This window comes from Bubalus bubalis, chromosome 2 (genome assembly GCF_019923935.1).
Source record: "Bubalus bubalis isolate 160015118507 breed Murrah chromosome 2, NDDB_SH_1, whole genome shotgun sequence".
NCBI classification, from domain to species: domain Eukaryota; kingdom Metazoa; phylum Chordata; class Mammalia; order Artiodactyla; family Bovidae; genus Bubalus; species Bubalus bubalis.
The window spans coordinates 20,166,980-20,193,545 of NC_059158.1; the positions used below are offsets into that span (position 1 = coordinate 20,166,980).

A 26,566-nucleotide genomic window follows, 5' to 3' on the forward strand; every position below is an offset into this window, starting at 1 on the left:
TTCCTGACTTAGCTTACACGGATGTCTTTTAATAATGTCATTAGCTTTTTCAAACTTTTTCTCAAGATTGGAGTCTCCAGGAACAGTGTGATATTCTACTTCTAGAGCTTTTGACACCCCTTGAGTTACAGCAGCTTTAAAGACAGAGCCATTGTCACTCTGAACTTTAGAGTTTAAGATCCCACTTATATCATGGGGAGTCAGTACAGTAAGGTTTTGCCCATTCATTAACCTTGGGCTTCAGTGAATACTGCTTTTGATGTGAGAATAGGTGAGGGTCATTGAGCTTGATAATGACAGGAACAGCATTTTGTGCTCGACCCATAGTTTTTCCATCAGACCACACTCTAGGATTTACATTTTGTTCAATTAATGGGAGAGAAAGAGCAGGCTCCATACTCATGAAAACAGAGGCCTGGACCTTGCTCAGTATATCTCTCCCCAGAAGGGGTGAGGGAGACTGGTATGAACAGAAACCTGTGAGAAAACAGCACAGTCCCAGTTGCCGCTTAAAGGATGACTGACATAATAATGTTTGGCTCATCCAGACAGCCCCATTTCGGCAGTGGATCAGGAGGAACGTGGGCTAGGGGCTTCAGTGAGCACAGAAAAAGTTGCCCCAGTGTCCAAAAGAAATAGACTGATGGGCCCTCTGCAGTTGTTAATACCTGGGGTTCCTCAGGTGCAATTAGGACAGGAGTTTGTGTGGGGACCCCCTGGGAACCTTCAGTCCTGATTGTCTTGAGAGTCCAACCCCTGGGGCCTACACCTTGGAGGGCAATCCCTTCTCCAGTGTGGTCCTTTGCAGACCAGGAGCTGGGGGTGGATTAGATGCCTGAGGGCAATCCCGCTTGAGATGTCCCTCCTTTCCACAGTAATAACAGTTCAGTTCAGTTGCTCAGTAGTGTCCAACTCTTTGTGACTCCATGAATCGCAGCACACCAGACCTCCCTGTCCATCACCAACTCCCAGAGTTCACTCAAACTCATGTTTATCGAGTCGGTGATGCCATCCAGCCATCTCATCCTCTGTCGTCCCCTTCTCCTCCTGCCCCCAATCCTTCCCAGCATCAGGGTCTTTTCCAATGAGTCAACTCTTCTCATGAGGTGGTCAAAGTATTGGAATTTCAGCTTCAGCATCAGTCCTTCCAATGAACACCCAGGACTGACCTCCTTTAGGATGGGATGGTTGGACCTCCTTGCAGTCCAAGGGACTCTCAACTCCAACACCACAGTTCAAAAGCATCAATTCGTCAGTCCTCAGCTTTCTTCACAGTCCAACTCTCACATCCATACATGATTACTGGAAAAACCATAGCCTTGGCTAGATGGATCTTTGTTGGCAAAGTAATGTCTCTGCTTTTGAATATGCTATCTAGCCTGGTCATAACTTTCCTTCCAAGGAGTAAGCGTCTTTTAATTTCATGGCTGCAATCACCATCTGCAGCCCCATGCAATCCCCATCTATTTCCCATGAAGTGATAGGACCAGTTGCCATGATCTTAGTTTTCTGAATGTTGAGCTTTAAGCCAACTTTTTCACTCTCCACTTTCACTTTCATCAAGAGGCTTTTGAGTTCCTCTTCACTTTCTGCCATAAGGGTCAGGTGTCATCTGCATATCTGAGGTTATTGATATTTCTCCTGGCAATCTTGATTCCAGCTTGTGCTTCTTCCAGTCCAGCATTTCTCATGATGTACTCTGCATAGAAGTTAAATAAACAGGGTGACAATATACAACCTTGACGTCCTCCTTTTCCTATTTGGAACCAGTCTGTGGTTCCATGTCCAGTTCTAACTGTTGCTTCCTGACCCGCATATAGGTTTGTCAAGAGGCAGGTCAGGTGGTCTGGTATTCCCATCTCTTTCAGAATTTTCCACAGTTTATTGTGATCCACACAGTCAAAGGCTTTGGCATAGTCAATAAAGCAGAAATAGATGTTTTTCTGGAACTCTCTTGCTTTTTTGATGACCCAGCGGATGTTGGCAATTAGATCTCTGATTCCTCTGCCTTTTCTAAAACCAGCTTGAACATCTGGAAGGTCACGGTTCACGTATTGCTGAAGCCTGGCTTGGAGAATTTTGAGCATTACTTTACTAGCATGTGAGATGAGTGCAATTGTGCAGTAGTTTGAGCATTCTTTGGCACTGCCCTTCTTTGGGATTGGAATGAAAACTGACCTTTTCCAGTCCTGTGGCCACTGCCGAGTTTTCCAAATTTGCTGGCATATTGAGTGCAGCACTTTCATGGCATCATCTTTCAGGATTTGAAATAGCTCAACTGGAATTCCATCACCTCCACTAGCTTTGTTCGTAGTGATGCTTTCTAAGGCCCCCTTAACTTCACATTCCAGGATGTCTGGCTCTAGGGGAGTGATCACACCATCGTGATTATCTTGGTTGTGAAGATCTTTTTTGTACAGTTCTTCTGTGTATTCCTGCTACCTCTTAATATCTACTGCTTCTGTTAAGTCCATACCATTTCTGTCCTTTATTGAGCCCATCTTTGCATGAAATGTTCCCTTGGTATCTCTAATTTTCTTGAAGAGATCTCTAGTCTTTCCCATTCTATTATTTTCCTTTATTTCTTTGCATTGGTTGCTGACGAAGGCTTTCTTATCTCTCCTTGCTATTCTTTGGAACTCTGCATTCAGATGCTTATATCTTTCTTTTTCTCCTTTGCTTTTTGCTTCTCTTCTTTTCACAGGTATTTGTAAGGCCTCCTCAGACAGCCATTTTGCTTTTTGGCATTTCTTTTCCATGGGGATGGTCTTGATCCCTGTCTCCTGTACAAGGTCAAGAACATCCGTCCATAGTTCATCAGGCACTCTATCAGATCTAGTCCCTTAAATCTATTTCTCACTTCCACTGTATAATCATAAGGGATTTGATTTAGGTCATACTGAATGGTCTAGTGGTTTTCCCTACTTTCTTCAATTTAAGTCTGAATTTGGCAATAAGGAGTTCATGATCTGAGCCACAGTCAGCTCCTGGTCTTGTTTTTGCTGACTGTATAGAGCTTCTCCATCTTTGGCTGCAAAGAATATAATCAATCTGATTTCGGTGTTGACCATCTGGTGATGTCCATGTGTAAAGTCTTCTCTTGTTTTGTTGGAAGAGGGTGTATGCTATGACCAGTGCATTTCCTTGGCAAAACTCTATTAGTCTTTGCCCTGCTTCATTCTGTATTCCAAGCCCAAATTTGCCTGTTATTCCAGGTGTTTCTTGACTTCCTACTTTTGCATTCCAGTCCCCTATAATGAAAAGGACATCTTATTTGGGTGTTAGTTCTAAAAGGTCTTGTAGGTCTTCATAGAACTGTTCAACTTCAGCTTCTTCAGCGTTACTGGTTGGGGCATAGGCTTGGATTACTGTGATATTGAATGGTTTGCCTTGGAAATGAACAGAGATCATTCTGTCATTTTTGAGATTGCATCCAAGTACTGCATTTCGGACTCTTTTGTTGACCATGATGGCTACTCCATTTCTTCTATGGGATTCCTGCCCACAGTAGTAGATATAATGGTCATCTGAGTTAAATTCACCCATTCCAGTCCACTTTAGTTCGCTGATTCCTAGAATGTTGACATTCATTCTTGCCATCTTCTGTTTGACCACTTCCAATTTGCCTTGATTCATGGACCTCACATTCCAGGTTCCTATGCAATATTGCTCTTTATAGCATCGGACCTTGCTTCTATCACCAGTCACATCCACAGCTGGGTATTGTTTCTGCTTTGGCTCCATCCCTTCATTCTTTCTGGAGTTATTTCTCCACTGATCTCCAGTAGCATATTGGGCACCTACTGACCTGGGGAGTTTCTCTTTCAGTATCCTATAATTTTGCCTTTTCATACTGTTCATGGGGTTCTCAAGGCAAGAATACTGAAGTGGTTTGCCATTCCCTTCTCCAGTGGGCCACATTTCCCACGAAATTATGAAATGGCCAAAGAGACCAGGAAAAGCTGACTGAGAAATAAAAGTTCAGTCCAGACGCTTTGCCCATTTTTGGTTGCTCCCCTCGCAGGGACCTTGGGTGTCTCTTGGCATTGGCAGGTCGGTATAAACCCCCAACAAGGCTCCCATTTTGGGGGCTGCCTTCAGTCATTACAAGACACTGCAAAACCACAGAGCAGGGCTCATCACTTGATTCACACAGGGTGTGTCATTCATTCACACAAGCACACGGAAGAGTTAGTCAAATAAAGCAGAAAACGTGTATACTGAGAAAGCAGAGAGGCTAGAGCTCTGAGTGTTCTTACCTTGTCCTGAAGATTCAGGATGAGCCCCCAAGATGATAGCTTACAGTGAACAAGGTCAGATTTGTGATCACCAAAGAAGGTTTAACTTTGAGACCAGGGACCAGGCTTGATCACTCAAGAGCTTTTGTGTAGCAGAGTTTTATTAAAGAAAACGGACAGAGAAAGCTTCTGACATAGATATCAGAAGGGGTTGGAGAGTGTCCCCCATCACACCTTTTCAGAAAGCTTCTTGCTTTAGTTATTTAAAGAAGAGGAAACTTGCTCTCTTTTCTGAATACTGAAACTAAATACTCTCAGTACTGAAACTGAAAGTGTCTTATTTTCAGTCATGGGGTGAGAGGTGGAACTACTCAAACACTAGGGTCTGCTCTAGGCTGGGGACACGGCTGTCTTCTTCTGGGGCTTTGGCTGACTTTAGAAGCAGTGTTCGCATTAGTGAGGGAGAAGATGGATGCCATCTCCCATAGCTTGGCTGTTCTTACCTCACCCCTGCCTCAGATCTGATTTGGGGCCTCACCTTCTTACACGTGCACAGGCATGGTCCTCAGAGCAAAGGAAACAACAAATGACTTGCCAGTGTCCTGGGCAACTGTGTGCCGTGCAGGCGTTCCTGAAGCCAGAGGCGGAGGGGTTGGAGGTTGCAGAGTCCTTAGGCTAGTGGAAATAAAATTCTGATATGCCTAAGAATTACATTTATTTGTTAACATGCAAAGTCCTAGGTCCCACCTCCTAGGTATTTCAGTACATTTGGGGTCTGCTTAGGATCTTGCAATTAAAAGCACCCTAAGTCACTCTGCTCACCCTCTGTTCCCTTCAGGGACAGTACATGTCAGGGAGTGGGTTGTGATATAATCAGGCCAGTCCTGCTGAGCTGTGGCTGTAGCCCCAGGCACCTCTCCTCAGCTCCTCGTGAAGGAGAGGGCTTTTGGAGCCAGGGGATAAGCTGTTTAAACTGTTAGTCAGAAATTTCAGAGGCATGCCCTCAGGGAATATGGCTACAGGGACCTTCACTGGGCACTCCATGCTACTGGAACAACCACGATTCAGGAAACCGTTACTAATTCTGGACTTTTTTTCCTGCTGAGAAATGATAGGCCCTAAGTACATCCTTAACAAGAAGGCATGTTCCTCTCAGCTGAGGGACAATCACCATTTGTGACACCTACTTCTAATCAGTGATGCTCCAGTGAGTCCAGAACCACCAGCAGGGAGGCCTCCATGACCAGGAGGCCACTCACTCTGGTGTTTAGACATGGCGGGCAGTTCATCAGAGGCCTGACTAGGGCTACCTTCCTCCCTTGATTAGTGAGAGTCACACAGACCTTGGGAGAAGGAATTTTAAGATGTCAAACAGCAAGCTGCCTGCTAGTCAATCTTGGAGAAGCAGCAGCTTGTAATGACCTGCTCCTCACAGCCTCTGAGGGGACTGACTTCATGGAAACATCAGCCACTCTTGCTGCCGGTTGTTACTCACTATACCCATTGCACTGGCCCCTCCAACTTTTTTTCTTTTCAAATGCTCAGAACTGCCTCTGAACTAGGTCTACATCTAGCCCGTCTATTGCAGAGCATCACTTTTGGGGGCTGTGTGCACATTCTTCATGTACAGATTGCCACACATGCTGAGACTCAGTGCTCCAGAGATGCTAAGTACCCTCTTGGGACTTAGAGTCTCAGAGAAGGTGGGCGGGGTGGGTGCTGATTGGACATAACAACAGAGGGAACCCTAGACTCTCTTGCTTTAGGTTCAAGGGATAATCATGGACTTTGGGGTTAGAGGTCTGAGAGGACAAGTCAAGTTCTGTGCCTTCAAACTAAAGGTAGAAGACCAAGCTGAAATTCAAAGTGAAGACCCACTTTCCTTAAATGATTTCTCTGTATGATGCACATACACACCCATACAACAAACCAACCACACAATCAATGGTGCCAAGACTAAAGAGGCTAATCTCTCTGTACTTAGAGCAGTGTCAGATGAGGAAACCTGGTTGGCAGGAATACCATGACAGTATTAGGGAGAGTCAGTTTAGTGTAACTGATCTAGTCTGGAGTCTAGGAATCTGGCACTGTTTGGGAGTGCCTGTGACTCTCAGCCTCTGCATTAAAATACATCCTCCACTGTTGATTATATATGTCATCTTTCTTTGTAATAACCCTACGGGCCACTGATGAAGAAGAATTTAATGTGTGGAAAAAGCTGTACAAGGAAGGGATATGTCACATCTTTGGTAGTTCAACGATTACTTCTTTGGTTTCCTCTTTAATTATTTTCCCCTTCTAATTATTATTATTATTTTTGGAGAGTCCAAGATTAGGAGAATGAACTATGGTAAACCGAAGGCCCAAAAAAGCTGGACTTTTCACTAAAAAATAGAACAAAATGTTCTTGGGAAGAAAGTTCGTATGTTTACTACAATACAATCTCTTGTCACAAAAAATATAGAAAAATGTTCAAATTCATACTGTCAACACTCCAAGTTTCTCTTCATTCATATATTAGGAGCTCACTAGCTGTGCTACCTAGTTCAGATTCTGATTAATGGTTATTTAAGAAATCTCCATCACCTCTCTCTTGTCTGCAATTGGTGAGATCTTTTTCAATGACTAGGGAACTTGGTTAGACTAATATAATTATCAGGCTGTATACTCCGAATATTTGATATCCTAACTAACATTCTTGGAATCCCAGTGGCTTTAATGTGGTTCTCTCTGGCCCACTGTAGGATGCGGTCAAGGAAGAAAATGTACAGAAGATGAAACAACAATTTACGGCTCCCCACGATGTCTCTAAAGACGGCTGCATACAGATGAAAGAGGTATCTTTTATGACTGTACCTTTATTGACAATACCTTCTTGGGCTGCGATTTTCTCTGCAGAATACAGAAAGTTTTACATTTGACTGGGAAATTAGAACCCTCTGCAAGGCAGTTGAGTTAGATAACACTTTTGAAGTACTCACTTTTCCTTTTTCATCAATCTTAGTGACAAGGATATCATTTTATTTAGGTCAATCAGTATTTATACTTATTTTATAATTGGGTAATTGATATGCTGGAGGCTTTTCAGTTACACAGTGTCCTGTTCAAATTCAACCTAGACATAAGGAAAAACTTACTGACAATACATGAGTTTAAATTTCAGCATCAGCTCCCAGGGCGGACTGGAAAGATCTACCTCTGAACATCATGAAAACAAAACAGACAGCTGGTATCTTGACTTCAACTCAAACCATACTTACTACGTACTTAACTAAAGCAAGGAAATGCATTAAGCATGTGGTACCTCACACAGCCTGTCTTTGAACCTGATTATTTTCTCTTCCAGTTACAAAATGATTCATAGTTTAGAATTTCCACACATATTATGTTACTCTAGAGTAACGTATTGTATATTATTGTATTGTACATTGTATATTGTTTTGTAACAGTAGCTACAAAAATGGTCATCAAACATTATCCCTATTTTACTGATGAGGAAACTGAGTTATCCAGCATCATATGGCCAAGAAGTGGCACTGGTTTAAGTTACAGGTATGAATCTATACAGGTTTATTCTATAGAGTTACGAATCCATACATAAAAATAAGCTACTATGAAACTAACATATTTATTTCATAGTCAAAATTGCCTGCTAGACATATTATCTGAAGTCTGAAAGGCTAGTCTCTTGATGCTGTCATACTTGGTCAATATTATTGATGAAAATACTAATTTTTCTTCAGAAAGTTATGATAATAAAGCAAGATAATGTCTTCTTATAAAAAAATAGACATGTTTACCAGAAGGCTGCCTTCTCAGAAAATGAATACGCTAAACTGGATGTTTATGAGTGTAGTTGTTTCCAAAATTTTCACTAAAAGGCAAAAATATATAACCAATAATTCCATTGCAATTGATGTAAAAGTAGCAATGTATTCATTAATGGAAATGTAATTGCAAGTTTCAGGTAAAAATACTGAAGTATTTATAATGACATGTTCACGTTTGCATTCTTCTGCTCACAGAACAGAGCACAGTGTATAGGGGTGCTTAGTAAATATTTGTTATGTGTGCGTGCCTGCTCAGTTATTCAGACATGTCCTCTTGACCCCATGAACTGCAGCCTTCCAGGTTCCTCTGTTCATGAACTTTTCCAGGCCAAGAATACTGGAGCAGGTTGCTACTTCTTACTCCAGGAGATCTTTCCAACCCAGGGATTCAACTCTCGTCTTGCATCTTTTGCATTAGCAGGTGGATTCTTTACCACTGCACCACCTGGGAAGCCCCAAATGTTTGTTAATAATATATGAAACATGGCAAACACTGAAAAACTTTGCCATTGTCTTTCTTACCAATTCCTAAAGCAATTGGGAACTCGACAACAGCTGTGACACCCATGCTAAACATTCTATTATGGAGTCCTGCTGATGGGCATAATTGATGCTATCTGTAGAGAAGCTGATAGTATAGGACTGTTTTGGTCCCAAAGCCCCTTAAAAACTCCTGAGTCTGTGAGTATTACGAGTAGTAGCACGGTCTCTCCTACTGTCTCCGGCTTTATCATTGACTGTTAGGGTTACTTCAGTTACAGGTAGTTGTGACATAAAAATCAGCCCATCTGCACACATTTTGGGCTTTCCTGGTGGCTCAGATGGTAAAGAATCTGCCCGCAATGCAGGAGACCTGGGTTTGATCCCTGGGTTGGGAAGATCCCCTAGAGAAGGGAATGGCTACCCACTCCAGTATTCTTGCCTGGAGAATTCAATGGACAGAGGAAAAGAGCAGGGAAAAAGAGATGAGGTTGCATATGTAGAAGTGTTTATATTATTGCATCAGGAGAAAGAGAGTCAGAGGGCTACCATCTTCCGGCATGGAGATCTGAGAGAAAACCCAGTGGGGTACCTAGACAAAAGAGCCTAAACAAGATCCAGGAGATAAACTGAGGATCCATCAGAGTTTCTAGAGAGGATTTATCAGGCTTATAAGCACTATATAAAGATTCTGAGGCTCCTGGGAAGATAAATATGATCTTCATCAGGCAAAGTGCCCCAGAGATTAAAAAATTATAGAAATTAGATGGTGTATCAGAAACGAATCCTTAATTAGTAGATGTTGTTTTTAAACTATTCAACAACAGCAAACAATGACAGAAGATAGAGATATGAAACAGAATGCAGCTTTTTTGGTAGCAGCGTTGAAAGCAAGTAACCTAAAGGAGGGCTTCCCAAGTGGCTCAGTGGTAAAGAATTCCCCTGACAAAGCAGGAGACCCATGTTCAATCCCTGGGTCAGGAAGATTCTCTGGAGAAGGAAATGGCAACCCACTGCAGTATTCTTGCCCTCCAGGTTCCTCTCTCCATGCAATTTTCCAGGCAGGAATACTGGAGCAGGTTGCCACTTCTTACACCAGGAGAATTCCATGACAGAGGAGACTGGTGGGCTACAGTCCATGGGGTCACAAAGAGTCAGATACGAATGAGCATGCACGCACATATTTTAGATATTTTAGCACAAAATAAAATGAAAAAGCAGTCACAAGTAAGAGCCAAAGTGAGACTAGAGGATGATCTGTGTACGTGACTTGCCCAGGGCTCCTCTGTGCCATTCCAGATAAATTGAAGACAGAGGGGGTTCTAATTAGGGCCAGTGAATTACATTTTAATTTGGTTTCTCAGCCTATGCCACTCCATATGAAAAAACACTTGGTCCTAAAGAGTGGTTCTCAGTTCCAGTTGACCCTGTGTGGGTGGGTAGGAACAGCACAAAGTCAACATGGTGAAATATGAAACCTTGGGCCAGAGACTTCATCTCTGAGAGCCTCAAGTTCATAATCTAGATCCACAGTGCAGTTACCATTGACTAAGTTTTTAATAAGTACCAGAGACTCTGCTTAACAGTTCATAAATAGTGCCTCATCTTACTTTTAGTCTTCACATAAACACCAGGATATAAATATTATACCCTATGAGACAGTTGGATGGCATCACCGATTCAATGGACATGAGTTTGAGCAAACTCTGGGAGATAGCGAAGGACAGGGAAGCCTGGTGTGCTGCAGTCCATGGGGGTCACAAAGAGTTGGACACGACTGAGCAACAGAACAATAACATAAATATTATTATCCTCATTTTACACACGAGGAAATTGGGGCACAGAGGCATCAATTAAATTGTCCAAGATCAAATAATAGGTGATGATAGAGTAAGAATTTGGATCCACATGAAAGCCTATCACATCCTGCACTGTGCTGCCTCCCATTAGTAAACAGGGATATTTCTATTTGCTTGAAGGATTGGCATGATGATTTAATGAGATGATAATGAAAAGCACATCACCAGTGCCCCTGCCAGGTAGCAGGTACTCAATATATGACAGCCGTTGTTCACATGATACACCCTTCAGCTGACTTACATCCAACTAGAGAATATGAATGGGAGTGTGAAATAATTATTCATACAACCTACCCAAAGTATTTGCTCTGGAGTCACTCTGTGGCATTATACAAAATGCCAAGAGAACAATGACAATGATTATAGAAGGAATGGCTGTGGTTTATGAAGGAGAACGGAGAAGACAATACACACTCAAATACCCTCAAATAATGCAACCCCATGGACTGTAGTCCACAAAACTCCTCTGTCCATGGGATTCTTCAAGCAAGAATACTGGAGTGGGTTGCCATTTCCTTCTCCAGGGGATCTTCCTGATCCAGGGATCAAACCTGGGTCTCCTACATTGGCAGGGAGATTCTTTGCTGTCTGAGCCATGAGGGAAGCCCACAGAACAATTCATGGGATATATAAAAATTATTTGGGGTACTTCCCTGGAAGTCTAGTGACTAGGACTTCACACCCCTAATGCAGAGGGCCTAGATTTCACATGCTGCTACTAAGAGTTTGCACGTCACAATGAAGAGAGATCTCAAGTGCCACAACTAAGACCCAGCACAGGCAAATAAAGAATATATATATTAAAAACAACAACGACAACCCTGGTGGTCCAGAGGTTAAGAATCTGTCTGCCAATTCAGGGGACACAGGAAGATCCCCCATGCCATGGGGCAACTGAGCCTGTGTACCTAAACTACTGAAGCCCGTGTCTACAGCCCATGATCTACAACAAGAGAAGCCACAGCAATGAGCCTGCACATTGCAACGAAGAGTAGTTCCTCAGCTCACTGCAAATAGAGAAAGCCTGCACAGCAATGAAAACCTAGCAACCAAAAATAAAGAAAAATGCCAGTTTACTTAGCACAGTGCCTGGCTCACAGTAAATGCTCAATAAATATTAGTGATTGTTAATTCTAAAAAAGTTATTAGGTATTTTTCTTTTCTAATACATGTAGTTGTTAATGCTGGAGCTTCTAAGATAAAGTGTGGAACATTTTAAACACTAACACATTTATTATTAAATGATGACGATTTTGGATTGTAAGCTCGTAGAAAATAGATACTCATAGCGTTTCATATCTAGTAAGAGTGCCCAATACTTCTTGAAAGAATCAGTGAATGTGCCCCCAAAATGACAATTGAGGGCACAGAACTGCAACATGAGCTCACCACCCTGAGAGTTCTAAGTTGTTCTGCTCTCTAACATGTTGCTCTGTGCCTTTTACCCAGGGAGCACTGGTCAGTGTCACCAACTGCTATTTCTCCCCTTTTCTTTAGCTTGCCGGCATGTTCTTATCTGAGGATGAAAACTTTCTTCTGCTCTTTCGCCAGGAAACCCCCTTGGACAGCAGTGTGGAGTTTATGCGGGTGAGCATTTGGTTGTATCTCTATGGAGGCCAGGATCCCAGGCACCTGCCATGGCTGCCACCTCCCCTGCCCACTCCCTCAGGGAGAGCTGCCATGGGACAAAACCACGCAAAGAAGCCCTTGGTGTTGAGCCTGGACTGTGGCCCCCAGTCTCAATGTGCTCCCTCAGTGGGTTGACCTACACTGCTCCTGAGCTAACAGACTCCTTAGCCTGTGCTAGAGGAAGGCAGGTATCTGAGGAATGTAATGGGAAGGTAGGGTGAGGGACGTGGAGCCCAGAGAATACCAGCCCGCCCAGAGCCCTGTGAGCTCCAGCAAACTACTGCCTTCTGAGAATGCAGGCTAGAGATCCAGATTCCATGGGCAACTTCGTTGTTGTTTAGTCACTAAGTCATGTCCCCATAGGCTGCAGCCCTCCAGGTTCCTCTGTCCATGGGATTTCCAAGGCAAGAGTACTGGAGTGAGTTGCCATTTCCTTCTCCAGGGGATCTTCCGAGACCAGGGATTAAACCTGGGTCTCCTGCATTGGCAGACAGGTTCTTTACCACTGAGCCCACCAGGGAAGCCCCTATGGGCAACCACTTACTTTTAAATGTTGGTGACTAACTCAAGATTTGAAGGCACAGTACGGTCAAAATATAACTTATTAGAGGGCCGATCCAGCCAGCAGGTGTCTCTTAGCAATCACTGTGCCTGAGTGAAAATTAAAGGCAGAATCAGTGGCTCCTCTTTCAGCCTCTAGGTTGTTGTGGTCCAGGCACGGGTTGGAAAGGAATTTCCAGACATGAGACAGAATGAGAGGAAAATAAAGATTATTAGAGTGGGAGACGCTGTTAGAACAGCCGGCCAGCTCAAGGGAGAACTGACGTTGAACAGGGGTCCTTAGTCCACTTTTACAACCAGGGTACAAGGAGTGGGATAGGGGTTTTGCGGGTCATTTGTTGATGGGATGAGGCATGTATACTGGGTGGGGGAAGAGGAGGGCAAATACCTTCTCCCTATGGGGTAGGAGGGGAGACATGTTATACTGTTCCATTATAGTTACAACATGGGGGAGGGAAAGATGCTAAGGGTCTGGTTTTTTTGTTTCTGCATTCCAAGACCCTCCTTGGTTTTATCTGCTCTTTCATCCTTGGGTCATCACATTCCTCTCTATATTTTTAGGGCCAATTCTTTGGCCCCTTTTGATACTCTGCTCATGTCTACCTATCTACCTATTTCCCTTCTCAGGCATTTGGGAATCCAGTCTCAAAGGGAAAGGGGCGACGACTGCTCTGACTTCAGGCTGTACAGGGGCGTTGTGGGGCTCTGGGTTCCCTTTGCGTGCTCTCTATCAGGCTGCATTTACGGAGGGAGATGAGAGTGAATGGAATGATAAGGTGACTTGTTTCAGCATTGTCTAGGTGTTGGTCAGGGAATATTCTTGTCATGCTACTACTTGGAGATTTGTTGTATTCTAGAAGAAACAAACTTAACAAGAAAATTAAAGGTACGTGGCCCAAAGATTAATAGAAGTAGAAAAGCTGCTCAGGGGCTAGCCAGGAGAGCCAGGCCCAGATCTTGGTTCGTGACGTTAGTGTTTCTCTAGGTATGAGAAGGTGCAAGGATTTGGGCTCATAAAATCTTTACCTGAAAACATCTAACTATCTGAAGGCCGGTTCTTGTGGGTTTTTTCCAGAGTACAGAGTGCCTTATTTCTGATCTCCACCCTGAACTCCTTTCAGAGGATGTTGAAGGTCAGCAGGTTGCAGTGGTCACGAAGTAATCCTTGTAGAGGCAGCTGGCAAGTGACAACTTCCAGTCAGCAGGGTCCCTTCATAACCACATATTTGACCATGCTTTGGGGGCATTTCATGGCCATTGTGTCCTGCGGTCCTGGGAAGGCTCTTTCCCAAGTCTAACAAAGATTCCATTAACAGGCTACTCAATGTGCTGTTACTAGACCAGGCCTTGTGAGCAGCAAAAGTCTCTGGACCATACCTGTTTTACTAGCCTCTTGGTCCAGGAAAATATTCCCTCTTGTTGCCTCTTCCTGAATCTAGAGTTACTTTGTTACAATCATTGATCTCATATGGAACTACATATCAGCATTTTATCAAGGGCTCAGTCACACATTTGGTAACATAAAAAACAATCTTCTGAAACAAGTAACATAGAAAATAATATAGCTAGCAGTTATTAATAGGTCACAAGCAAGAATTTAAGAACTTTCATTAGGTATAGCTCAGTATACCCCAGGTCATCTGACTTCATTTGTTATGTGACTTATCAGTCAGTTTAGTCGCTCAGTCTTGTCTGACTCTTTGTGACCCCATGAATCGCAGCACGCCAGGCCTCCCTGTCCATCACCAACTCCCGGAGTTTGCTCAAACTCATGTCCATCGAGCTGGTGATGCCATCCAGCCATCTCATCCTCTGTTGTCCTCTTCTCCTCCTGCCCCCAATCCCTCCCAGCATCAGAGTCTTTTCCAATGAGTCAACTCTTCGCATGAGGTGGCCAAAGTACTGGAGTTTCAGCTTTAGCATCATTCCTTCCAAAGAACACCCAGGACTGAGCTCCTTTAGAATGGACAGGTTTGATCTCCTTGCAGTCCAAGGGACTCCCAAGAGTCTTCTCCAACACCACAGTTCAAAAGCATCAATTCTTCAGTGCTCAGCCTTCTTCACAGCCCAACTCTCACATCCATACATGACCACTGGAAAAACCATAGCCTTGACTAGACAGAGCTTTGTTGGCAAAGTAATGTCTCTGCTTTTGAATATGCTATCTAGGTTGGTCATAACTTTCCTTCCAAGGAGTAAGTGTCTTTTAATTTCATGGCTGCAGTCACCATCTGCAGTGATTTTGGAGCCCCCAAAAATAAAGTCTGACACTAGCAGACCTTAATGAACAAAACTAGAAACTTAGTTTAACAATTAACAAAACTTAATATTCAGTGAAACATGATATTTTCATTATGAAGGCATTAACCCTGTAGCCAGGGAAGGCTTTAACCCATCAAATAAAAATGAGGTTTGTCAGGGTGCCAGGAAAAGCCAAGCAGCTCTCTTGGATTTCTTATAGCCCTGACTCTCTGATTTTCAGCTATTGTTCACCCATTTCTAATTCCCTGATTTAGGAGTAGACTGTGGTCATGTTTAAGGACATCAGGATAGCAAAAGTCTAACAGTGAGGGCTTATTTTTGTAGAAGTAGAATGAGCTTTGTCTACATGTACCATAACCTTAAATAATGTTTATTTACTTTACCGAAGTAACAAAAGATTTTAAAAACAAATATAAATCACTTAAACACAAAGAAATTCATAATCTGTTATTGAAAGCTTCATTCTAAGAAAACTTTGTTTTCTTAACAGAGAGTAGACTAAATTCCAGTCTGTTACCAGTTTACCAGATAACAAACAAAATTTATCAGTTAATCTTAGAAAAGTCTTTCCCATAAATCTTGAAGAACTAGCAGTATTTTTCTAAAGGCATGAGAGTGAAACCAAAGAAGGCATGTTTAAAATCTAATTAAATTGCAATTGGCAAAGTAGCCTGGTCATTGCTGTGACTTGTAACACTTTAACATGATAACTAGAATTATAACTGACAATATTTTACCAGGACATATCAGATTTTCATGAATTTCACATAATTTCTAGGATATCTATATAAGTAACATCAACCATACAATATAACCTGAGAAGATTCATTACTCCTCCAACAATACATCCCATGTAATTTAACGTGTCAAATGAACTAAGTAATTTAATAGCTCATTTGGATGTCTCAGGGGCCCTCTGAGGCATCCCAAAGTTAGCTAGAAGTCAGGTTATTTAGGAAATTTTGTTGATAAATATCAAAAGGGTTTATAATACTCAAACAGATAGGATCATATAGATAACTGTGAAACAATATATTCACTTATCCAAAGTAACAAAGAAAATTTCAAAGGTAAACAGAACAGAGCACGTCAGAGGTAAAGAAACTTAAAATCCATTATCAAAGGCAGTTCAACATCTCAAGAAAACTTGTATTTATGCACAAAACTCTTCCCTTTGGGGTCCACTTTCCATAAAACCTTCTTATCATGTTCTGTACCCATTACTTTGTTCTCCCATCCTGAAACAGCCACCTGTAAGTCAGACCTACTTCCTTTTCCCTTCAAAAAATGTGATTTCATTTCTCATACCTTCTTGACTGAAAACACACATCCCACTTTCCTTAAGCAACCAAGAACTGACCTTATATATATTAAAATTCTATAGATTAGTGAACATAAATACCAGTGATAATTTCTAAAAAAAAAAAAAATTCTAGAGAACATCTCAGGATGGCATCAAACATTATTCATTAATAGTCCAAAATCTCTTTAGTTTCTGTGTAAGAGGAAGTTAGTGTTCAATAATGAATGTTTCAGAATCTTATTTTATTTGGAAATGACCTAGCTATTCAACAAACTTTTGTCACATAGTTTAGCACAACTCTAGAAATTCAAGTTACCCCAATCTGGCGAGACTATTTTAGACATTTCTAAAGTATACTTATTCTTAATAGTTTCACTAAAAGCTCTTGTCTCATTTAGATTTTCCTTTTTTAAAAGTTTAATTCGAGTTACTTTCCTTGCTGACAAACTTGTAACAGATATAACAATATTTAACTTATAATAAACCTAGGCACAATGAAAATATTATGCTTAATGTTAATGACTCTTAGACATGTCTATATTAGATTAGCAAACATTTATACTAAATATTTAATATTAAATATTTCCCAGTTCATGTGAATCTGAAATTCATTTAGGTTAATTTCTCTTGTGTTTAGAATTGTCTGGTTTGTAAGTGCTTACTTTTCTTTAAGCCAATTAACTTAGAACTCATTTACAACTTCAGCAATATTAAAAAAAAAAAAAACCCAAAAGACACACACTGAGACATACATAAATCCAGACAGACAGAGATCTCATAGTTTTCCGCTTAAGATTTAAAATGTCTCTGTGACACCCACCCCCTCCCCCACCTTTTTTTTTTTGAAGTTCTAATTTGCCCAAGGCTGAGGTCTCAGGTAAAGTGGGCTGGGAGCAACCATGTGACTCACCTTTTGGCGATTCCCTGAAATGTAGAAGGCACTCTTGGGATGGCTCAGAGGCAACACCTAGGCTCCTGTAAATCAATCTGGACCGAAAAGGGAAAGAAGTGAACGTCACAGGGAAGAAGGCTGAGGAATCTGCCTTACAATCCTAGCAGGGAGACGGTGGCTGAGGATGATGGTCTCTGTTTTACTTCAACCACTATGTGCCTGACAGGGTGCATGGAAGTTGTCTTGCTGGGGGCGGATGCCCTTGTGGCTTGATCTGTTCCGTGTCCCCCTTATTCTCACAAGGGAGTCTTCATGTGGCAGGCACCCTAACAGCTTTTAAGTGCCTGACCTGTGCCCACACAATATTGGTTGGCCTAGTCCTCAGTTGGAAAGAAGACAAAGAAGAGACCCTCACCCATTCGGGTGCCAGCTACTGGGGCACAGTGAGCAGTGGGGCCTTTGGAACACACCAGAGGGTAACGCTGGCCAGAGTACCTCAGTTGCTTCCACAGCACTTGCCTGTTCGCAGAGGGTCCCTATGAGAAAGGAGAAGTGAGGAGGTGAGGGAGGAGACTCCAAGGTCCCCATATGGTCCATCAAAAATGTTGTGGTCCAGGCATGGGTTGGAAAAGAATTTCCAGACATGAGACAGAATGAGAGGAAAATAAAGATTATTAGAGTGGGAGACGCTGTTAGAACAGCGGGCCAGCTCAAGGGAGAACCAACGTTGAACAGGGGTCCTTAGTCCACTTTTATACCCAGGGTACAAGGAGTGGGATAGGGGTCTTGTGGGTCATTTGCTGATGGGATGAGGCATGTATACTGGGTGGGGGAAGAGGAGGGCAAATACCTTCTCCCTATGGGGTACGAGGGGAGACAGGTTATACTGTTCCATTATAGTTACAACATGGGGGAGGGAAGGACGCTAAGGGTCTGGTTTTTCTGTTCCTGCATTCCAAGACCCTCCTTGGTTTTATCTGCTCTTTCGTCCCTGGGTCACCAGATAGGTGTTACTGTCCGTGGGTGAAAAATAGGCCAGGGAGGACAGAGCAGGGCATCTTAAAGGCCAGAGCGATAGATTTAGGACAGCTACTGCACCCAGGGCCCCATTCCTGAAAGAGTTTCCAAGTCCCCATTTAGGAGATAACTTAGCACCCTTCTACACTACTTTATCTTCTTGTCAAATGGAAGTTATGAACAACTGAACAAGCATTTGCATAAACAATTTACAGGAAAAAATCTGAGTGGACAATAGATATATAGTGGTAACCAAAGAAATGCAAATTAGAAACAACTAATTTTTACTAAAGTGGTAAAAATTTTAGAGGGATTAACAAAAAGATGAAGCACTGGCAAGGAAGCACTGAGACTGTTGCTCATGCTCTGCTGGTAGGCATGCGCACTGGGATAATCTTATGGAAAGCAGTTTTGCAAAAATGTAATCAGGATCCCTAAAATTTCATCATCCAGAGTTAATTCTAAAAATCTACCTTTTGACTTAATAGTCCTACTTCTCCAAGCATCTATATAAGAATATAATCAGAGATGTAGACAAGTTTTCAACGCTATGATGCACATTAAATATTCCAGTGTTACTTAGTATAGTTAGAACTGAAAATAACATAAATGTCTAACAATGAAGGAAAAATGGTAAATTATGATACATTCATACAATTCACTCATTCCACAAATATTTATGAGCACCTGCATTATGCTGGAAACTGTTTTAGGTCTGGAGATTCAAGAAAGAAAAACCCCATTGTGGAATTTTACAGATCACCAAAGATCAAGTTTTCAAAGAATATTTAATGACAAGAAGGAAATGCATTACAGTGTTATGAAACAAAATTATATAAACAATATGATCTTAATTTTGCTTAAAAATTTATTTACCCTTAACATCAGTGTAACTAAGGTAAGGGGTAAATACATGCAAGATAAATATTGGTTGTTTTTAAGGGATAAGATTTTGGATGATCTTTAATTCTTTGTATTTTTGCATTTTCCATCTTAGAATCACAATTATTTATAAATTATTTAAATGACATTTTGCTCACAGAATATTTTAAATGAAAAATAATAGACCACTGAAGTATATAGCCTCTATGATCCCCCTTCATTATATCACATATATAACAGAAATACAATGAAAAGGAAACACATAAAAATGATAAGTTAGCCTCTCTGGGGTAGACATTTCTGAAGATTAGAGTTCTCTTTGTATTTCATTAATTTTGTACAGTGAATATGATTTCATTTTACAATCAGTAAAAAAAGTATTAAAATGTTAGGCCTGTATAGGCTTGAATAATCTTGAGAAATGGGAAAAGGAAACAGCATTATGGAAATTTTTTTTGTTTAACTTTTTCCATTTTTCCTCCCTCCCTTCTAGTTTGTCAATTTCTTCTGCAAAGATCTTTCTCTTTCTCTATCCAACTTAAAAAATATATATATATGTTGGATTCCTGAATTCTTTTTCTAAAATTAAATTTGTTATAACCTATTACTATCACACATATTTTAAGAAATTCTACCTTAATATATTTATATTCCCCTTGAACTATAGGACCTTAAGATACTTTAGTGTTAGCATGCATCAATCAACTCGCTAGCCGTTATCATCCAGAATATTAGTTCTAGTTTGTTTTCTTTAATCCCATGAATTTTAAGCTAACAAGATTTTATGTTGCCATTTACCCAAGTGTTTCCCATTGTCTTTGTACACCATTCCTTTTTTATCTTAAATTTTCCTTCTTTGAGTTCTTCCTACCTGGAGTATATCCTTTACCGAGAATCTGATGGTAATAAACCCTGCTTTGGTTTGCCTGGAAACCTCTTTATTTTGCTTTCATTCTTTCAAGATGGCATGTGTAGCATTCACATAAAGATCTTTGGTCCTCCAGTAGTTCAGTTGTCGTAAAGTTACAAGATAATTTTGATGGAAAATATTTGGTGAACAGCATAAAAAAAGCATGTAAACTTTTTATTATTTGAAATTCTCATTCTTAGTTCTGATATATTCATACCATTAAAATTAGGATATAAATCACATTTAACCAGTTGGTTTTCTAAGCTTGGCTAGATTCAGGCAGAAATATTGGTGATGGGGACTGAAAGGAGCAAAGTTTCTGAACACTTCCCAGGGAACATCAGCATCAGTAGTTCCTACTATCCTTGTAGGATATTTAGCCAGGACTCTGGCTATGGTCTAGAATTAAGGTCCCTGCAGTTGGTGACTCAGGTAACCCATTCCACATCAATGGAAAAATCTGTCACTTAAAAAAACAAAATGAAACACCTTAGTGTACTTTTTCATTTTGTACAGGAGTTAGGGAACTTGCCAACTTGTGAGGCTTTTATATGCAATAATCAGAGGTGGTCAAAATCACACCATTTACTAAAGAAAGCAGTTCAATGCTTCCTTAAAAATATTGAGCTCTTCTGTCTTCCAGTTTAAGTAATTGTATCTTCAGTTGGATGAATGCTGTTATTGAACTAATGAAAGGGTTGGCTTGTTACTGGGAATTTTCAGAGATGTTTTATTCCCTTTGCCCAGAGCCAAGACCACACAGGCAAGATTCCTTAGGGACGTTTTCTGCCATGCAGTTTTTAAGGGGAAGTTCACCTTTTCATTATGGTTATTGCTGTTTGGGGTTTTAGTCTTATTTAGGTGTTTCAGTTTGACTTCCCACCTTGGGTGGTCCCAGGGATTTGTCTGCTGTCTGCCTTGTAAAGAATCTGTCTGCCAATGCAGGAGATACTGGTTTGATCCCTGGATCGGGAAAATCCCCTGAAGGAGGAAATAACAACCCACTCCAGTATTCTTGCTGGGATAATCCCATGGACAGAGGAGCCTGCAGGGCTATACAAACACACACTACCTTGTGTGAAGTATCCTGATAAAGCTACAGGTTAACTCATCAGAGATCAGTAGATATACCCAGGACAGACTTTAGTTTCTGTCATCTCAGATTCTTACCAGCTGAGCTACATATTTAAACAGTTGTTTTTAGAGGGCTCTGCATCTTTAGGAATTTAGTACAAAGAAGATTTCTTACTCTGCCATATTTTGTCCCACTGAAGGCCATTCCTTCATATCTTCCCACTTGAAACTTCCCAAGAGCTTCCTTTCAGTGAGTGTACTGTGGTCCTCCCTAAGTGGCTGTAAGTGAATGCAGGGAGTCATTTCTAGTGAGTTCTGCCCCAAAACAGCTGTCACCAAAGAAAGCCTAAACTTCTCCACATAGTTTTATTTGCACCCAGTTAAGTACTGTTATCAGATGCTGAGCCTTAGTAGACATCAGCATAACTTGAACCCAAATTATCTGAGGATAAATGGATTATTGGCTTTTATGTATTTCAGATTTGGCGCAAATACGATGCTGACAGCAGTGGCTTTGTATCAGCTGCTGAACTTCGTGTAAGTGTTGCTGGGAGCGGTCTCTGGGCGAACGGCAGGTTAGCTCATCCCTGGGAATTTGATGTGTGTGTATCATGAGCTTGATTTCTGTGTTTCCAAGAAACATGGATATGAATTTGCTAATTTTAAAAAACTGATTCGTGTTTAGAAGGTTTAGAAACTGTAGGTGACACTGATTGTCTCTCTAGGAAAGACATAATTGAGGATTTATGACACCTTTTTATGCTTCGAGCTGTTCTCTGGGTTCCGTTTAAACAGTGCTCCTTTCAAACTGTGACAGCCCTGCATTTTGAACTTCTTGCTTGATAAAAAGCATTACATTTCCTCTCTAAAACAAGCAAATGACAATTCTTAAAAAACAGCCTCTTGAGATTTTTAGGTTTATTTGTCACTAGATAAAATGCGGCTCCTCTCTTGATCTCACAGAACTTCCTCCGAGACCTCTTCCTCCACCACAAAAAGGCCATTTCAGAGGCTAAGCTGGAAGAATATACTGGCACCATGGTGAGTAACTGAGCAATGCGATCTCTATGAAGACAGCTTCCCCACCGTCTCCCCAGCATTTGGCACAAAATTAAGGTCTCTGTGAGTGTTTGCAGACTAGACAAATGCATGAAGAGACCTTCATAGCACCCCACTCTAGTACTCTTGCCTGGAAAATCCCATGGACGGAGGAGCCTGGTAGGCTGCCGTCCATGGGGTCGCTAAGAGTCGGACACGACTGAGCAACTTCACTTTCACTTTTCACTTTCACGCATTGGAGGAGGAAATGGCAACCCACTCCAGTGTTCTTGCCTGGAGAATCCCAGGGACGGCGGGGCCTGGTGGGCTGCCGTCTATGGGGTCGCACAGAGTTGGACACGACTGAAGCGACTTAGCAGTAGCAGCAGTCTCTCTCTTGAGATGAGACTGCTTGCATTTGAAAGAGAGCTGCTCACCTATCCTTGGGGAGACCAGTTAACACCAGGTTACTAAGAACCAGCCAGTAATCTCAAGTTATTGAGGTTAATCCAAGTCACACAGAAACAAGGAAATGTGGACCTAGACAACCAGGACCAAACACACGGGAGCTCTCCCACCCCCCCCCCCCACCCCCCCCACCCCCCACCCCTGCGGATGATTCTACTCATTTAGTACATTCGTTTAGGGCAATGGAGAGTCAGAAAGCTGGGAAATACATATTCCACCTTTGCCAACTATAGATATGACCTTGAGAAATGGTCTATTGTTTATTTCAGCTGAAAAATGGGGATTAATAATACCTAATTGCTACGAGGGCAAGCGAGTGGATGCATATGAAGTGCTTTGCAGAGCATCCAGGAAATAACCAACATTCAATACATGTTAGCTCTGCCTGTAGCGGTTGTTGTAGTCCTTGTTGTCATTACTTCCTTTTGCCACTTATGCAATCATATCCTAAATGACCTGAGATTATTTTAGCATCAAAGCTCCCTGGAAAATGGTGAAGTAGGAGAAGTTACCTTTGGTGAATTCATTCTCACATTCTCATTCAGTTCCTAGCTTGAAGCTTTTCTCCCAGAGCTACTCTATAATAATCTGTATTGAATCTAATCTGGCTTCTCTACCTTTTGTCTCCCCTAAATCCCTTCCCATCCCCAAATGTGTGCTTCATTCCAATCAACCTTTGCAGGTTTCTTAATTAATAAGCAAGAAAACTACTGGTAAAGGTATAATTGCTTGTGCAATTGCTATACTTACTATAGAAAGAGTTCTTAAACAGACTCATCTTACTGAATCTTCTGGTGAACCATCAGGGCTGCATATCACGGAGAAGAGTAATGGATCCCTGCTAAAATGTGTACTACAAGGTTGACCTATTTAGGCCTTTAGTTGATGCTTCCAAATACTGTATTATTTCTAACAATTCTTCTATAGCTTTGGCATTGTTCCTGCTATTCTGTATATCTGATGGTGGAGGCTTAGAAAGGGTAAGTGACTAAGTTACTTACTAAGTACTTACTAAGTACTTACTACTTACTTACTAAGTACTTACTAAGTACTTACTACTTACTAAGTAAGACTACCACCAAGTTAATTTCCTAAACTCCTTCTAAAAATCCGATTAACTGGGAAATGATAAGTTGTCTAGCCTAAGGCACCAGTTAAACTGGAAGTTGGGCTTGCCTGGCTTTCAGCCCTGGATCTTCTGGCTCTCACTCTGTATCCCGACAACTATGAATGCTGTCTTCAGCCAAGGGCACAGGCTCTGAGAAGGAAGAATGTGGTCTTGACCATGACAACTTAGAAGTGGCCTGGATGGGAGCTAAGCCGATGCTCAGGACAGACTCACACCCCAGGCCAGGAAATAATTTGGCTTCCTACTATGTTGACCTGTTTTAACAGCATGTATGATGCTGTTTGAAATCCTTTGACAGGCTTAGCACTAAAGAGCGAGTGGGAAATCCCTGAGAAGCAGGAAGCAATTTCCCACCTACCCATGTATCTCTGGTTTCCTTTTGTCCTAGGTTCCTGTGAAACTCTCTAATAGCATGAATACTCTGAAAGAGGAAATTAGACTGGAAACTGCCTGCGAGAGAGAATAATAAGGAGATTACTCTTCCAGTTGGGCATTTTTTCAACACTGATTTAACATTATGTTAGCTCTGGCCGTTGTTACCTTGCTTTTATTAACTTATAAAGCAGACCTTAGGCAGTGAAATGCTTGCACTAAGAATCCCCAGCAGATTTCTAGCATTTCTTTGAATACCCTAACTCCAAGGGGCTTCCTCCCACCTCCAACTAGAATACTAAGCCACTATTTTCTGACTTTTAAACATAGCTCAGCTATTTTTTCCTTACTTTTCTCCACCTGGTTCTTGCTCATCCTTCAAAATTTAGTTAGACATCATCTTGCCCTCTTCCATCATTTTCTTCTATAGTGGCTCCAACTGCTTCTCCTCTGTGCTCCTATAGTATCTTGTGTATTTCAATGTCTTAACATCATAGTCATCTGTTTAATTCACTTTGCAAATATCCATTGAATACCTGCTATGCCTCTGGCACTATTCTAGTCAGCAAGGATTCAGCAGTGAGCAAAACAGAGACACTAATAATAAACATAATAAATAATAAATTACATTGCATGATAGAAGGTAATGAGTGTCATGGAACAAATTAAACAGTAGACCAGATAGTGCCAGCAGGGCAGCTAGGATGGGAGATTGGGGAGAAGGTATGATTTTCAACTGGGTGGTCAGGGGTGGCCTTTCAAGATGATGCAGCTTGAGAAATGACCAAAGGTGCAGCAAGCAGGGTCCCTGGGTCAGGGGTGTGCCTAGGATTTCCAGGAACAGAAGGAGACCAGTGTGGCTGGAGCAGAGTAAGAAAGGATGACACAGAAGCCAGACCAAGTCAGGCTTTGGGGGCCATTTTGAGAACTTGGTGGTTTAGTTGGAGGGAGACGGAGGGTTTGAAGCAGAGGATGCCATGAGCTGGCTTTTGTGTTGAAACGCACCTGAAACAGGCAAGGAGGGAATCAGGGGGACCTGTTAAGAGGCCACCCCTTCATCCAGGCAAAAGGATGGCAGCTTGGACCAGGGCTGGGAAGCAGAAGAGATGAGAACTAGATTTGTTTGAAGATGGAATCAGTAGGATTTCCTGATCAGATAGCTAAGAGTCAAGATGACACTGACGCTGTTTACGGATCTTGCGCTCCACTAGCCTGTGATTCATCTGGGCAAGGTGGCATCTTATCTGCATGTTCTTAGCCCTCACATGGAACCTGGCACACAGTGGACTCCCTAATGAATTCTGTTATTACCTAATAGACAGCTAGGAATAAACCGTGACAATATTAGTAAACTTTGCCCTTGGGATCCTCCTGCTTCTCTTATGTGTGTTCCTCATGACTCTCCAGCCCCAGCGTGATTCCTGCTCCCTCTTGGGGTGTCTTCCATTCTACACATTGCACATAGCAGCATTTTGCGCAGATCTGACGTTCCTCCAGCAGTGTTTCGCGTTCTGAAATTCTCCTTGTTCTCTTTCCTTTTTTAAAACCTGTGGCGGATTCATGTTGATGTATGGCAAAACCAATACAATATTGTAAAGCAATTAGCCTCCAATTAAAATAAATAAATTGAAATTAAAAACAACAACAACAACAACAACCACCCAGATCCTCCAGGGCAGAACCAGAAAGGGTGCCTGGGAGTGCTGGGCTCCATCCTTAGGTCTCTCACTGGGATCCTTCATCACAGAGTCATCCAGAGAGTGGGGATGAGCCACACCGAGCCCAGTGTATGGAGACAGACAGGGAGATGGGAGCCCCACGCTGATGACGGCAAGTAGGAGCTATAGGAGTAATGGCTAGAGCTACAGGCAGCTGAGGAGACTGAGCAGAGCAAATCCAGAAAAGACAATCGGAGCAGGACAAGCCTAGGATTTGTCCTCATGGACTCGGAAGTCACGTCACTGTGTTCCTTTTCTTGAGTCTGAAGTGGTTTTTCTGGTCTGAGGGGTAGGGTCTCACAGTGACGGAGAACACCTGCTTCCTCACCAAAACCCCCGCTCTCTTAATGCTTTTCTCTCCAGTTAGAATGTGATCTGGTAAACTAGTTCACACAAAGATGTGAATTCACTCCTTCAACAACTCTTTAGGGATAACCTACCAACAAAGATATGGTCTCTGACCTTATAGAGTTTTCCAATTGGGAGAAAATTTGATTAAAAAAACAAAGGGAAAAGGAGCAAAAATTCACTTTGGTCCCTCCCTTCCATCCCCGCTGTGCATGTCACTGCCATACTGTATCTACCCGTAAGTAGCAGCTGAGTCCAATTTTCCCTTTAGTCCTTAAATACATTGACGTCACCTTAAAATGCAATTAAACTATTTTTAATAAGTTTTCCTGATTAAAAAAAAATAAAAACAAGATGCATTACAATGAAGCAGCAAGTCTAGAACTTTAGGAAAGCAGGACGAGAAAAGTTAGGTGGTCAAAAGGGAAAGGCCAGGGGAGGAATAAATTAGGAATTTGGGATTAACAGATACACACCACTATATATAAAACAGATGAACAACAAGGACCTACTGTATAGCACATGAAACTATTTAATGTCTTGTAACAACTTATAA

The 26,566-nt window shown here is 41.8% G+C and overlaps 1 protein-coding gene and 1 long non-coding RNA gene across 5 annotated transcripts in view; one reads left to right on the forward strand and one right to left on the reverse strand.

Moving 5' to 3' along the window:
• LOC123465485 overlaps nt 1-26,566 on the reverse strand; it is a 132,928-nt gene that overhangs the window by 19,260 nt on the left and 87,102 nt on the right. For both annotated transcript variants that reach the window (XR_006640711.1, XR_006640712.1), the window contains exon 2: nt 17,073-17,149. This is a non-coding gene — a long non-coding RNA (uncharacterized LOC123465485). The remainder of the gene's footprint in view (nt 1-17,072; nt 17,150-26,566) is intronic.
• SCGN (secretagogin, EF-hand calcium binding protein) overlaps nt 1-26,566 on the forward strand; it is a 57,070-nt gene that overhangs the window by 5,163 nt on the left and 25,341 nt on the right. For 2 of the 3 annotated variants that reach the window (XM_044928046.2, XM_006051214.4), the window contains exons 3-6: nt 6,983-7,075; nt 11,905-11,994; nt 21,418-21,474; nt 21,901-21,978. In XM_044928046.2, coding sequence (XP_044783981.2) covers nt 6,983-7,075; nt 11,905-11,994; nt 21,418-21,474; nt 21,901-21,978 — 318 coding nt within the window. The remainder of the gene's footprint in view (nt 1-6,982; nt 7,076-11,904; nt 11,995-21,417; nt 21,475-21,900; nt 21,979-26,566) is intronic. The other variant, XM_044928043.2, reaches the window with a different exon arrangement.